We start from the raw sequence: 12,732 nt of genomic DNA, 5'->3' as shown, positions 1-12,732 counted from the left end.
CAGTGTGTGTGTGTGTGTGTGCGAGTGTGTGTGTGTGTGTGTGTGTGTATTAGGAACAGAGGGGGGTGCAAGCATTATTGTGAATATTATTATCTCACACTGATTACAGTGAGAGAGAGAATGAAAGAGAGAGTGGATCTGTAGAAAGAAAGAGAGGGAGACAGAGAGAGAGAGAGAAAGAGGGCAAAGGAGACAGACAGAGACTCGGAGACAGAGGGAGCGTGACGAAAGAGGGAAAATGAAAGAACTGGGTCACATCCATCCTATTAGCTTTGTACCTGTCATCAACATGTTAAACACCTACACAGACACCAGAGTCAGATGTTGCTGCGACTGAATGAGAGTGGAATAATCCATTGAGAGGAATCATGACTCCAGTATTGAGTCATTTGGCAGCTGCATTGCATTGAATACAGCTCTATATCTGATAGATTAAAGAGCATTGCCATCTGTTTACAGAGCAGTTACCTGCAGATGATGATGGATCAATGACGGCAAAAGGGAAATGATTATATAATATTCTTGCCCCCACCTTGGTCTTTACCTCTTCATCATCTCTTATTATGCTTGATAGGACATTCTTATGCAAAATACTGTCAATAAACAACTTCCATCCATAATATTTGTGGTCTTGGTGAGTGTCTTGATCACTGGTAGCCGCTGATAGACTCATACATTTATATTACCTTCAGTCAGCTTTGGTAACACTTCACACAAGGCTTATGAGTCCTCTCTCCTCCCATTGGGATTTCATTAAGCGATGGTAGCCTGGAGATGAAAAGATCAAGTGTGCTCCTGGGACTTCGCCAGTTCAATATTCCCATACCAGCTGGAAAAATAGTGAAACTTGTCATTATCTGGGTTTATAATATAGCAATGATACCCAAAAGAGTGTTATTTACTGTGATTACGGCTATGACGGAGCTGCGGATGAGACCAAGTCGCAGCCAAGTGCTGCTGGCAATGCTGTAGTCCTCATAATCATAGCAAAGAGCATCTCGTGGGTATTATAGCTTTTTATACAATGACTGCCAACACATTTGTTGACTTAGAAGTTTCCCCCCTGCAGTAATATACACTCAGTACATAAGAATAGAAGTCAGGGGAAGGAGGAAGATTCATAAAACACACACCAGTGAGCGAGACTGTTCGGCTGAGGTCATCGCTTTGTAATTCGCTGCGCCACTTTCTTATATTGAATGAAAATGTGATGTGTGGAAAAACGTGGTGATGTTTTCTGCTCCGGCATTGACCGCCATACCTCAAAAAAAACCAACACAATTCAATATCAAGACCGTGACGAGTCAATAGGTTTTCTCCCAATATAGGGTAAGTGAATTGAAGCTCAGTTCAATAGGAGTGAATTGGATCTGATGATACTGAAAAGCCAGGCCAATGATTTTAAATGATAATGAATTCCTAATTTACTCGTTTCTATTATTGAGGTGTAAAAATGAAGGAAGGAAAAAGAAAAAGAGCCAGTGTAAGTGTCAGCAGTTCCTGTGGCCTGGGACTTCCATTTCATCCCCCACCTTGTGAGTCATGGGGAGTCCTAAACCTCCAAACCTAATCCTAAAAAAACAGACTAGTATTGTTTTCATCTCATGCTGAACAACAGAAACAATCAAATGATTCACTTTGGTACCATAATAATCATATCATGTAATATGCAGTACATACTAGCCAGAGGTAAAAGTCAGTATTTGGGTTTCTCCTGGTTTTGTCGGTCTGCAGCAGTGGTGGTACTGCAGCTGTCAATGCAAGTGATAAAGGGTCTGTTTTAATTCATGTAACAACAGCTCCCCCTACCTGAAGACAAGGGTACTGCACTGGTCACACTGCATTTCACAAGGCCAATACAAGCTCTGCAGTGGACGCAGCACGCAGATATTAATACACAGCAAAAAATATAATACAGCATTTGACTGAGTTTACAGTTAATGTTTGATAGGGATCAATTTTAATTTGAAGAAACTGATTACTGATCTCTCTCTCTCTCTCTCTTTGTCTCTCCCAGCCGGTGGACTTCGAGACTAAAAGGTTGTACACTTTGAAGGTGGAGGGATCCAACCCTCATGTCGACCCACAGTTCCTCGCTTGGGGGCCTTATAAAGACGAAGCCACAATAAAGGTATATATGTGAGAAATATGTTTGTAAAACTATGAGCTTGTATGTGTTAATGTGTGTGACTAGATAAATATCCTAAGAGCCTTTCAACAATTCTGCCTGCATGTGTGTGTGTGTGTGTGTGCGTAGATAACAGTGGAGGATGCAGATGAGCCTCCTGTATTCGTAGCTCCCAGTTACACTTTTGAGGTAGAGGAGAACGCGCCTGAAGGCACCATGGTGGGGCGAGTCCACGCCAAGGACACTGATGTTGCCAACAACCCTGTCAGGTAACACAGACACAGAGACAGACGCAGAGGCACACACGCGGAGCATGCACTCACACAAACACATTCGCTACGACAGGCTTGTAGCGGTGGGGGAATATTGAATTTTCACACTAAACTTCTCATGGAACACCGCCAAAAAAAATATTTAAATAGTGTTCCTTCAGCTACACTGAACAAATAATATGACTCAGAGAAGCTTGGCTTTACACTCATATTTTTATGCATAAACACAATTACATAGAAAGACGTTTTCAACAGAGAGGGATGCAAAGTAGGAGTACAAAAGCATGGCCAGGCACGTTATAAAAATCGACTCTGAGAAGACTGAGAAGATACTTCCGTCGTGCAGGATATCTAATGCTTTAAAATACTGTGCACCAGTTTTCTATAAATCTCTTGATCCTAATGTGTTATAGCACTATTATGTATGTGTGTGCATTCTCTGTATAGGTATATGATCCCTCGGTACACCGACGTGGAGCAGTTCTTCAGTATAAACTCAGAAGACGGCATGATTACCACAACGAGACCTCTGGACAGAGAAATACAAGCCTGGCATAATATATCTGTGTCAGCTACGGAGATAGGTACGTTTTCACACTCATACAAACAGACACACAAACAAATCTGGACACGTTTTGAGAGAATTGGGACTGAATCTGTGTGCGGTGGGGCTATCTTGTCAAATATAGGCTACAAACACACACACTTCTAATTGCCTTCATAGAGCGAGCTGAAAAAATGTTGGGGATGTGAATCATTACTGTTTTGTCTCCACACTCATACCTATAACGTTTGAATGGGAAGTGACACAATGGCTATGAGGCTGTCACTGCTAATTTACTGATATTTTCAGCTATTTCAGGAGAGCAGTTAGTTAAAAAGCTACAGTCTGCCTGTTCTTCTATCTTGGCTGCTGTGTGATTTGTGCCACTGAAATTAAATATATGCTGATATAGGATAAAGAGACAAAGTCAAAGATGAACAAACAGATGGAAAAGTCCCAGATAGCCACTAGGCTGTACATATGCTGGCATCCAGAGCCCAACCTGTCATTCTGCGGTGCTGGATGCACTCCATGACATCTTATGTACAGACTTTAAGTGGATTCAAGCTGCTGCCTTTCATTTTTTTTCCCCCTCTGGGTGGGACCAAAGTCAGCATTTTTGCCGTGAATGTCAGTGAAGAACTGCCGAAACCTTAGTAAATTAATTATATGCTCAATTTTAGCCATTGGCTTTATGCAGACTGCTGTAGAGTAGACGGTGATATTATTTTTGTTGCGTGTATCCAGCTGTTACCCTGCTTCAGTGTTTGGTGTCTGAGGCCAGTGTTCATGTGCATTCATTTGCTGTTTGTCTGCGTGGCATATTATGTTGTTTTCATGTGACTCTTTTGACAGAAATACACATTTAGTTAGTTGAGTTGCATAAATTAGCTGAGATCCAGCTAATAAATTGTCCAATTACGATTTAAACTGCTTTTTACTCTTAGTTTTGTTAACGAAAGGGGAAGACAGACACACAAAAAAAATGACAAAATGAAGAAAATATAAAGATTTAAGTACAAACAACTGTTAAAGCACCACTGAGATTTTAACTTTTTATAGATTTGAACAGTTTACTCTAAGTTAACTGTTTATTACTGAGTGAATATGGCAGTTATAGCACAGAAAGCTGGTAAAACCAAAGTAAAAACAGTTGAGGCAGAACTAAAACTTTTAACTGTATCTCCACCACAAACACTCTTGCTAGCTATGGCGAGAGAGAGAGAGAGAGAGAGAGAGAGAGAGAGGGGGAGAGAGAAAGGGGGAATGCCAGTCGACCAACAGGCCCCTCTGGAGCTTTCTCTCCCCGGCTTCAACCTCACAAACCCTTCAGCCAGCGAGCCACAGTGGCCCCACCCTGGTATTCTGTGGTTGGGGCTCAAACTAGCCGAGCGCCGCGTGGTTTCCCTGTGGCGTGCTAGACGCCAGACAGCCAGATGGAAACGGGCTCGCTGCCCACAAAACTAGGACTATTGCAGGCTATGCTAACCGCTAACGGGCTCTGGGAAGCTAAATACATGCCTTGTAATGACAGGGTAGTGGAAAACTCATACTGGCTAGAATTGCAAATATGCAAGGCGGACAGTAGAGTGAAGAGATGGATATTTAGTTGTGTTTTTTTTAATTAGTTAGCTTTCTTTTTTAAAGATAAATGGATCGAAAAATACACTGTTCTCTCTCAGTGACTACATTTACATGCATAAAATATTCTGGTTTTAGCCCTTATTGCGAAATATTCCTACTAAGCTGTTTACATGGCTAATGAAAATGATTATTCCACTAAAATAATACACGCAGAGGAGCTGCTGCCTGATATTTATAAGTGATATCGATATGACTGATATTTTACATTTATAGTTACAGACACATCCAGTACCTAGGTTGTCCCATGATGTTTACTGCACTGCTGAGTGTTTTTGGTGCATCACACCGTCAGTCCATGGCTGCATGTCAGGATAATAACCAATCCCTTCCAATCCCATCGTGGAGAAGGCATGCTCTCTTTTTCCAGCTCTCCACTCTCCTCTCATTCCTCTCCTCTGTCTGCCTATCTTCCTGCTCCAGTATATGTCATTTTGCCTGCGCAGGGGTAAACACGCAAGAGGTCGTGTGTCGCAAACTGCGGTAAAAACCCCACGATTGACACGCATATTCTGAATGCTCCTAAAACCCAGATAATATCGGCATAATTTGGCCTGAATCGGAATATCTGAAGGGAATATGCGGTTTATATGACCCGTATCAAATTCAGAATATTGTCATATTCGGAATAATAGTGGAATATTAGTGTGCATGTAAACATAGTCAGTCTTTCTTAGTTAATATTCTGAATGAATCAGGCTCTCTGGGAGTTCATGTTTGCTGCATATGTCTACTTTGGCTGTTTAGAGATCATTCTCTGTGCTTCACAACACTTTTTTTTTTCTTCAATTTATCCCCAGGAGGCATAACTTGACATTTGTCACTTTTGCACATCAAGATTGTTTGAGTAAAACGCTTGTGAGAGAGCTAACCGAGTGGCAGACTGTCTGACGGAATATTTTGATGTCTCTTAGATTCATGTCTGTAATTTTTTTTTTGCAAATCTAAATAACAAACAGCTGAGTGAGTAGCTGACTGATTGACAGGCTGGAAAATATTCATAGTTAGCTTTGTCGATGCTAAACATGGATTAGAATGCAGATACGCAAACGAGCACAAATGACATTCTGACTTTAATATTTTGACTCTGTTTTGAATTTCCATCTGCAGCAGAATACTGATGATTTTGCCCTATATATATTGTGTGTGTGTGCAGGAGGCCACCACCAGGACACCAAAGTGCGTGTTAACATCAAAGTGAAAGATGTGAACGACAACGCCCCGGAGTTTGCTACCAACAATGAAGTCCTCATGTGTGAAACTGTTGCACCAGGAAAGGTACGTCTATGTGAATCTGTTTGTGCATGCATGTCTGACTGTGGAGATGCATGTACAGTATATGTATATGATGGGATTGTAGTAAAATCTTACCCAGGAACAGTATTATATTTTGATGTATTTGTCTCTGTGTGCGTGGTTTAGGTCATTGAAACCATAAGCGCGGTGGACAAAGACGAGATGGCTCACAGACAACACTTCACGTTCATCCTCGCTCCAGAGGTCAAGCACAACCACAACTTCTCCATCAAAGACAACAGAGGTGGGTGACCTTTAAAATAATATTTTCATTTATTTCTCCCACTTCTTGTTTCTTTTTCAGTTCCTTTCTGTTTCTAGCCCTCTCTAGCAGCCGGTCACACTGTTTCTCTCTCTCTCTCCCTCTTTTCACTCAGATTAGATCAAAGCATAACCAGATGGAGGCTTACAGTACCTTGTAGAAAGCAGCAGGTGCTCTGAAATCTCTCTCTCTCTCTCTCTCTCTCTCTCTCTCTATCCCTCACACATACACACACACACACACGAATGCACACGTGTCCTTGGGGCTGTATTAATTGCGGTGGGGTCTCTGTCCGTCTGTACATATATCTTTGGGGGCCAGCTGATTGAATTAAGTTTTGTGAGTACTGGGAGAAAGACTTACAGGAAGAAAAAAAAAAGAAAAGGAAGAGAGAATAAGGCAAGAGAAGGGGAATATAGATAGAGAAGAAGAGGCTCTAGGAGACAGATCACAGAAAAAACCAGGGAGTGTATCTTTAGTACACGGGACCAGCAGCAACTCCCTGTGTATCAACACAGTAGACATACATATAACAGGGAGAATATCAGAGCAAAACTCAAAATGTCACCAAAAGTGCCATTTATACAGACATAACAGGCAGATATAGATATAGAGACAGACAGATAGATATATACACACAGATCCCTTAGATACACACACACACACACATGCACACAGACAGCTGTCAGGGAGTACCAGTGTTGGCAGGAGGCTGATAGCAACAGATGACAGTGACATCAGTATCAGAGAGAGATGAGGGGGGAGTTACCTTCTCCTTCTTTTGGGGGTGAGAAGTTTTAATGAGCCCTTCTGAGTTTTTTTGTTTCTTACTGATAATTGATTACATCCCTCTTTTCCTTTCACCCTTAGTGCAAGTTCTTTGAATTGCTCAAGGGCTGAATTTTAATTTTGAATTGCACTCTATGGATGACTGTCGTTGCTTTATAACAGTAAGTCTTAGTGTGAGGATGAGAGGGTGGCTCAGGAGGTAGAGTGGGTCGTCCACCAATCAGAAGGTTGGAGGTTTGAAGTATCCTTGGGCAAAATACTGAACCCCCAAATTGCTGTTTGAGTGTGTGTGTGTGTGTGTGTGTGAATGGGTGTGTGAGCTTTAGAAACATTTGTAAAGCTCTTTGGATCAAAAGCACTGTATCGCTCCTGATGAGCAGGTTGGCACCTCGCACGGCAGCCTCTGCCATCAGTGTATGAATGCGCGTGTGTGAATGGGTGAATGTTGGCATGTGTTGTAAAGCACTCTGAGTGGTCGGTAGACTAGAAAATCGCTTTATAAATGCAGTTCATTTACCATTACTGGAGTAGGGTCATTTGAAGGAGGCACAGTCATTATAGACTCAATTCTTGAAAAAGAAAAAAAAAGAAAGTCATTCAGTGTTTCCAGGCCTGTGGATATGTGGTTGTACTGTAGTTGTGCTGCATCCATCTTAAAAGTGACTCTCATACCTGCAATACACAGACGAATCTGCAAAGAGCTCCGGGGCTAAAAGCACTAAACATTACAGCTTTTAAATTAAAATTAAGGACTGAGTTTGAGTTAAGGTTGAGATTAAAAGTTGGAGGCGAAAAGCTAAGAAATAAAAGCAGCACAGCACAGTCGCTCCTAGATGTATCACTTAGATTGCTCTGTAATGTATTTTTAATGTAAATGTTGAAGACTCTTAGCGTGGTGATGTTGACTTCTGAAATGCCTTCGAAGTACCTCGTCTCCTCCTGTGTTTGCAATAAAGCTTGTGTGGCATTAGAGAAGAAGAGAGGCAGACAGAAGGGAGGGGGATTTTTGGAAGGGGGGGGGGGGGGGTTAACAGCAGTAACAGTGACTTTTGATTATATTTCATCCTCAACTGATATATTGACCCAGTGACAGGGATTTAATATCACCAGATGACACCTCATTGGCTCTTGTGTCTACATTATGTGTGTCTTTGTGTGTGGGTGGATGACAATGGTAAAGACAGAAAAGGTGTGAATGAGTTGCTGAAGAAATGTGCATTGTGTGTGTGTGTGTGTGTGTGTGAGAAGAGAGAGAGCGATGGACGAAAGAGTTTGTTATTGGCAAGCTCAGAGAATGTACCGAAAGAGAGAGATCTTTCTATCGTTTTAGCCGCTCATCTTTCTATCTACTCACTGACATATTTCTATGTCTCTCCACAGACAGCACAGCCAGTATCTACGTGCTCCGTAAAGGATTCAGTCGTCTGACCCAGGATGTTTACTACCTCCCCATCGAGATAAACGACAACGGCTTCCCCGCCATGAGCAGCACTAACACCCTGACCATCAGAGTCTGCTCCTGTGACAACAGAGACACCATCCTCTCGTGTAACGTGGAGCCGTACGTCCTACCCGCTGGTCTCAGCACCGGAGCGCTGATAGCTATACTGGCCTGTATTGTCATTCTGCTGGGTAAGGAGTTAAAAACTCAAAATTGGAGATTTGTTTGGTTGTGAACACCAAAAAGGGATTACTGATTTACGTAAGATTTCCTGGCTGCTACATGGAATTTCAATTGGTTAAGATTATCTAGCGGTGTGTTTACAGAATGAATCTTTTAACCAAATCTGTCAAGACGCCGTCCCAATAATAGCAAACATGCCTGATATTTGCTTTACACCGAGGTGACACATGGGGAGTCAGTCTACTGCCTTTGTTGATGTTTCTCATGTGATTTGCACTGCAACATTTGAGCTCCGGTTAAGATTAGAAATCCTGGAGTCACCTCTTCTCTCTCAAAACCAATCCTTGAATAATAATGTAGTGTGTGCAGATTATTGTCTGAGGGACAATCAGTTTTTGTTGTTATTTTTTCCAACAACAATAGGTCTTCAACATGGTCTCCAGCCTTCGTTTTTTTTTTTTTTCTCAGCCCACTAGGTAACCCACATTGCAGCTGTTATCTGTCCTTTCTTTAACAGTGTTGTACTTCTGCACATTGTATCCTCGCAGTTGGGGTCTACTCTGCATTTTACTCACAATACTACACAATCGAGAACATTTTAGAAGACACGTTGATAACCACCTGCAATTAAGATGGCATGTTTGCGTAGCACAATACAATAATGATATTAATTAAACTGTCCTAGGTCTAATTACAGTATCTCCCACAGTGCACGCTAATTATCTAATACTCACTTTTCTCTTTTTTCACAGAGATTGTGTGTGGATACTTATGTAATAACTAAATTCAGAGCAATATTTGAATCGTGTGTTTGTGTGTGTGTGTTTCTCTTTGGCAGCCATAGTGGTGCTGTTTGTTGCACTGAGGCGCCAGAAGAAGGAGCCTTTGATAGTGTTTGAGGAGGAGGACATCAGAGAGAATATTATCACGTATGATGATGAGGGAGGTGGCGAGGAGGACACGGAGGCTTTTGACATCGCTACACTGCAGGTATGAAGAGGGGCACGGTGGCTTTTAACGCCCTATTTTTTATGATAATAGTTACAACAAATGTAGGTGAAGCTGAAGGGATATGAGGATGATAATAGGAATGAGTGATCACAGAGTCAAAACTCGTGTCGATATTTGGACAACATGACACACCTCATCCTCCAGCAAATAAGTAGATATCTTCCTCAGCTCTCGCTTATTCTGTACAACTTTTGCAAGTGTCTTTACAGCCTTATCTGACATTTTAAAGCAAGGTGCTTTCTTTTCTGACTGTTCAGAACCCAGACGGTGCCAACGGTTTCCTGCCAAGGAAGGACATCAAACCCGAGCTTCAGTATCCCCTCAGGCCTGGCCTCGGCCGTCCAGCGGCCAACAGCGTTGACGTCGATGACTTCATCAAGACTCGAATCGCTGAGGCCGACAGCGACCCGACCGCACCGCCCTACGACTCCATCCAGATCTACGGCTACGAAGGCAGAGGATCATTGGCTGGGTCATTGAGTTCCCTGGAGTCTGTGACAACAGAGTCTGACTTGGATTATGACTATCTGCAGAGTTGGGGGCCGAGGTTTAAGAAGCTGGCAGATTTGTACGGGACCAAAGACTGCTGCATTAACGATGCTGATGATGGTGAAGACTCTTAACAGTGGTCTTAATAAGTGGACGCCCCTGATTTCTGATATATTGATTCCATGAGGATTTGTTAATTGAGGGTTCAAACTCCTCAGTTCACAATTGTTACCAACTACCAACTGATCAGTTCATGCCAATTCGTCAACCAACGTTAACAGCTCTCCCTCCCGTGGCGCCTTCTTTGTCCTCCAAGACGATTTGTTAATGAACACATAATGAACGCTTGGACTCAAACTGCTCCCAGTTACTCCCAAATCTTTCCTTTCCCTCCGATGTCTCTTTCCCTCTGTCTTTCTACAGACTTGAGCATTGCAGGGCTGGGAAATCTGTTATGTCACCAGTTTGTCTGTTTGGAAGTAAAATGTTGCTGTATGATCAAGATGACTTACTTATAGCAAACTGTTTAGTTTATTAGAGGTTCTATATGCTTTTTGTGGACTGGATTCACGTACTTCCTCGATGGTTCTGGAGAGAGATTTTATTCCCGTAACAGGTCTCCGAGTGGGGTGTATTTCCCTTATCGCTCTCTTAGTGGTGTACGTGAAAGACACACAGAAAGAGAGGAAGAGATACAAGTAAATTAAAAGAAAAAATAGTTAGTATGGGATCCAGCAACTGCCTGATGTAACGAAAGAGAAACGACTGGTAATGACACCGCGTCAGGAAGGTCAAACGGTTGAAACGAAAACGCTTTTTTCACATTTGTTGTCGTGTGTGCAGAAATTCAGCAGGTACTGTGGTTTAGATGGCGTGACAGACTCTGGGTTGTTGATACTTTGAAGACGCTCACAGCATCTTCACAGTATGGTGGCCTTATAATAAATAAACAACAACTCCAGGGGTAAACACAACAAGAATAACAATGTGACGATAGAGACCACTAGCTTCAGTAGCTACCCACAGACAAATGAACACACAAGGACTGAGTATCTGTGAAAAATGCTACTCAAATACCTTTTTTTTTTTTCTACTCCCAAAAAGAGATAGACTCAACATGGATTCAACTTAAAAAAAAACTGTGGATGATTCTTTGTTTTCATTCTTCACTGCAGAGAAGACGTGAAAAAGAAAAGCTGCCCTTCTCCACGCCACGTCCACGCCCCTGTGTCCCCACCGCCCCACCCCCATTCCCTCCATTTACAATCACTTCCCATAGCAAGTCCACCAATGAATGATCACTTCCTCATTCGGAGTCCACCAATGATGATCAATCACAACGAGTAAAAACCTGTGAGCTCTAAAAATCGCCTTAAACTTAATGGACACTCTTGCAACGCAGTGCATTCTCTTTTTTTCTCCTTTTTGTTTCTTTTTGTAACTTGAAAAGTATATTCGGAAAGCAAACTACTCTCCATGTTAGGTATGTACAGAGCAATGTGCAGACATGTGATATATCACTTTGAGGATCCAACTTGCGCCAAGTGCACTCTTAAAACAGGATAAGCTGTTTCCGCCGGTACGGTAAATGTAGATCTGGAAAATATGAGTTGTGTTATTTCCCAACACCAGATATGTTGGCAGCAACATCTGTTGTATCAACATATGTTGCTATGTAAACATCTTTAAAAATGTGCACACTGGAAAATAACACAAGCTGTATTTTCTGAGCCACATATACGGAGAGGCTGGAAGCAGAACATCCTTTTTAAGCGTGCGGGTTCTTGTTCAATCTCTTTTTTATTGTTATTATATTATTATGATTATTATTGTTGTTTTTTATTATTATTATTATTATTATTATGATTATCATTATTACAACAATAATTGTTCTTTCTTTGGCTGCAGCTACACAGGAACAAATTCATGTTTAACTCTTTGCGGTTCAGATTTGATGTTCTTATGGTTGTCAAAACATGGAGAGACTACATGGTATATTCCATTTTCATCTTTGGACAGCTTTAAGTTTACTGCCAAAAGTTAAACATCAGCTTTGGTTTCTGCCTGTGTACATACAACCTCTCTCATTTCTTTTGCTTTTGTTTCTTTTTTTTTTGTTTTGTTTTGTTTGTTCGTTTCATTATTTGGCGTTTATTTGTTCTTTCTCCCTGGTCAAGAGGAATACTAGCAATCTGTGTTTGTTGCAGTGAGAGAACGCCTCGTTTTTATTCTCTGTCAAGTTTTATGGTACCGATTTGTACAATTTTAAAAGTTCTTATTTTAGTATACATGCAGAATATTCCAGTATTACAACAAAAAACATGTTAAGAAGATTAAAAAAATGTTACAGCATCACACTTATATTTTCTGAACATTGTACTGTTGCTTTACTATGTGCTTCAATCTCCGAAGCGAAAAAAAAAAACTTTGAAATAAATGCTCTTTTTATAAAATGATATTGAACTGTGTGTGTGAATAAACTTTGTGTTAGCTTCGGGCACTACACTGCTTACATTTTTGCAGAAAGGATTCCCATTACAGTAGCTGAAGGTGGCAGCCAGGTGGTCTGTCTGGGATCCAATTCCAAAAAACATGAGCGACAGTAAATGTGTGAATGTTAGCCCAATAAAATGTTTCACGGTCGACTCAGAGTCCAGTTACCAGAGTAAGAGTACA

General features: G+C 41.5%; 1 protein-coding gene across 1 annotated transcript in view; it reads left to right on the top strand.

Annotated features, from left to right (window-relative positions):
- The window catches only part of cdh11 (cadherin 11, type 2, OB-cadherin (osteoblast)), a 93,516-nt gene extending 81,004 nt beyond the window's left edge, over nucleotides 1-12,512 (top strand). Inside the window, exons 9-16 of the mRNA XM_044371990.1 lie at nucleotides 2,018-2,131; nucleotides 2,258-2,397; nucleotides 2,848-2,984; nucleotides 5,742-5,863; nucleotides 6,008-6,125; nucleotides 8,313-8,564; nucleotides 9,395-9,546; nucleotides 9,825-12,512. Coding sequence (XP_044227925.1) covers nucleotides 2,018-2,131; nucleotides 2,258-2,397; nucleotides 2,848-2,984; nucleotides 5,742-5,863; nucleotides 6,008-6,125; nucleotides 8,313-8,564; nucleotides 9,395-9,546; nucleotides 9,825-10,190 — 1,401 coding nt within the window. The 3' untranslated portion in view covers nucleotides 10,191-12,512. The remainder of the gene's footprint in view (nucleotides 1-2,017; nucleotides 2,132-2,257; nucleotides 2,398-2,847; nucleotides 2,985-5,741; nucleotides 5,864-6,007; nucleotides 6,126-8,312; nucleotides 8,565-9,394; nucleotides 9,547-9,824) is intronic.
- Nucleotides 12,513-12,732: the final 220 nt, after the last annotated feature.

The sequence above is a fragment of the Thunnus albacares genome, chromosome 14, assembly GCF_914725855.1.
Source record: "Thunnus albacares chromosome 14, fThuAlb1.1, whole genome shotgun sequence".
Lineage (NCBI taxonomy): Eukaryota > Metazoa > Chordata > Actinopteri > Scombriformes > Scombridae > Thunnus > Thunnus albacares.
The sequence above is the reverse complement of the archived record's forward strand: the minus strand, read 5'-3'. Positions and strand labels throughout refer to the sequence as shown.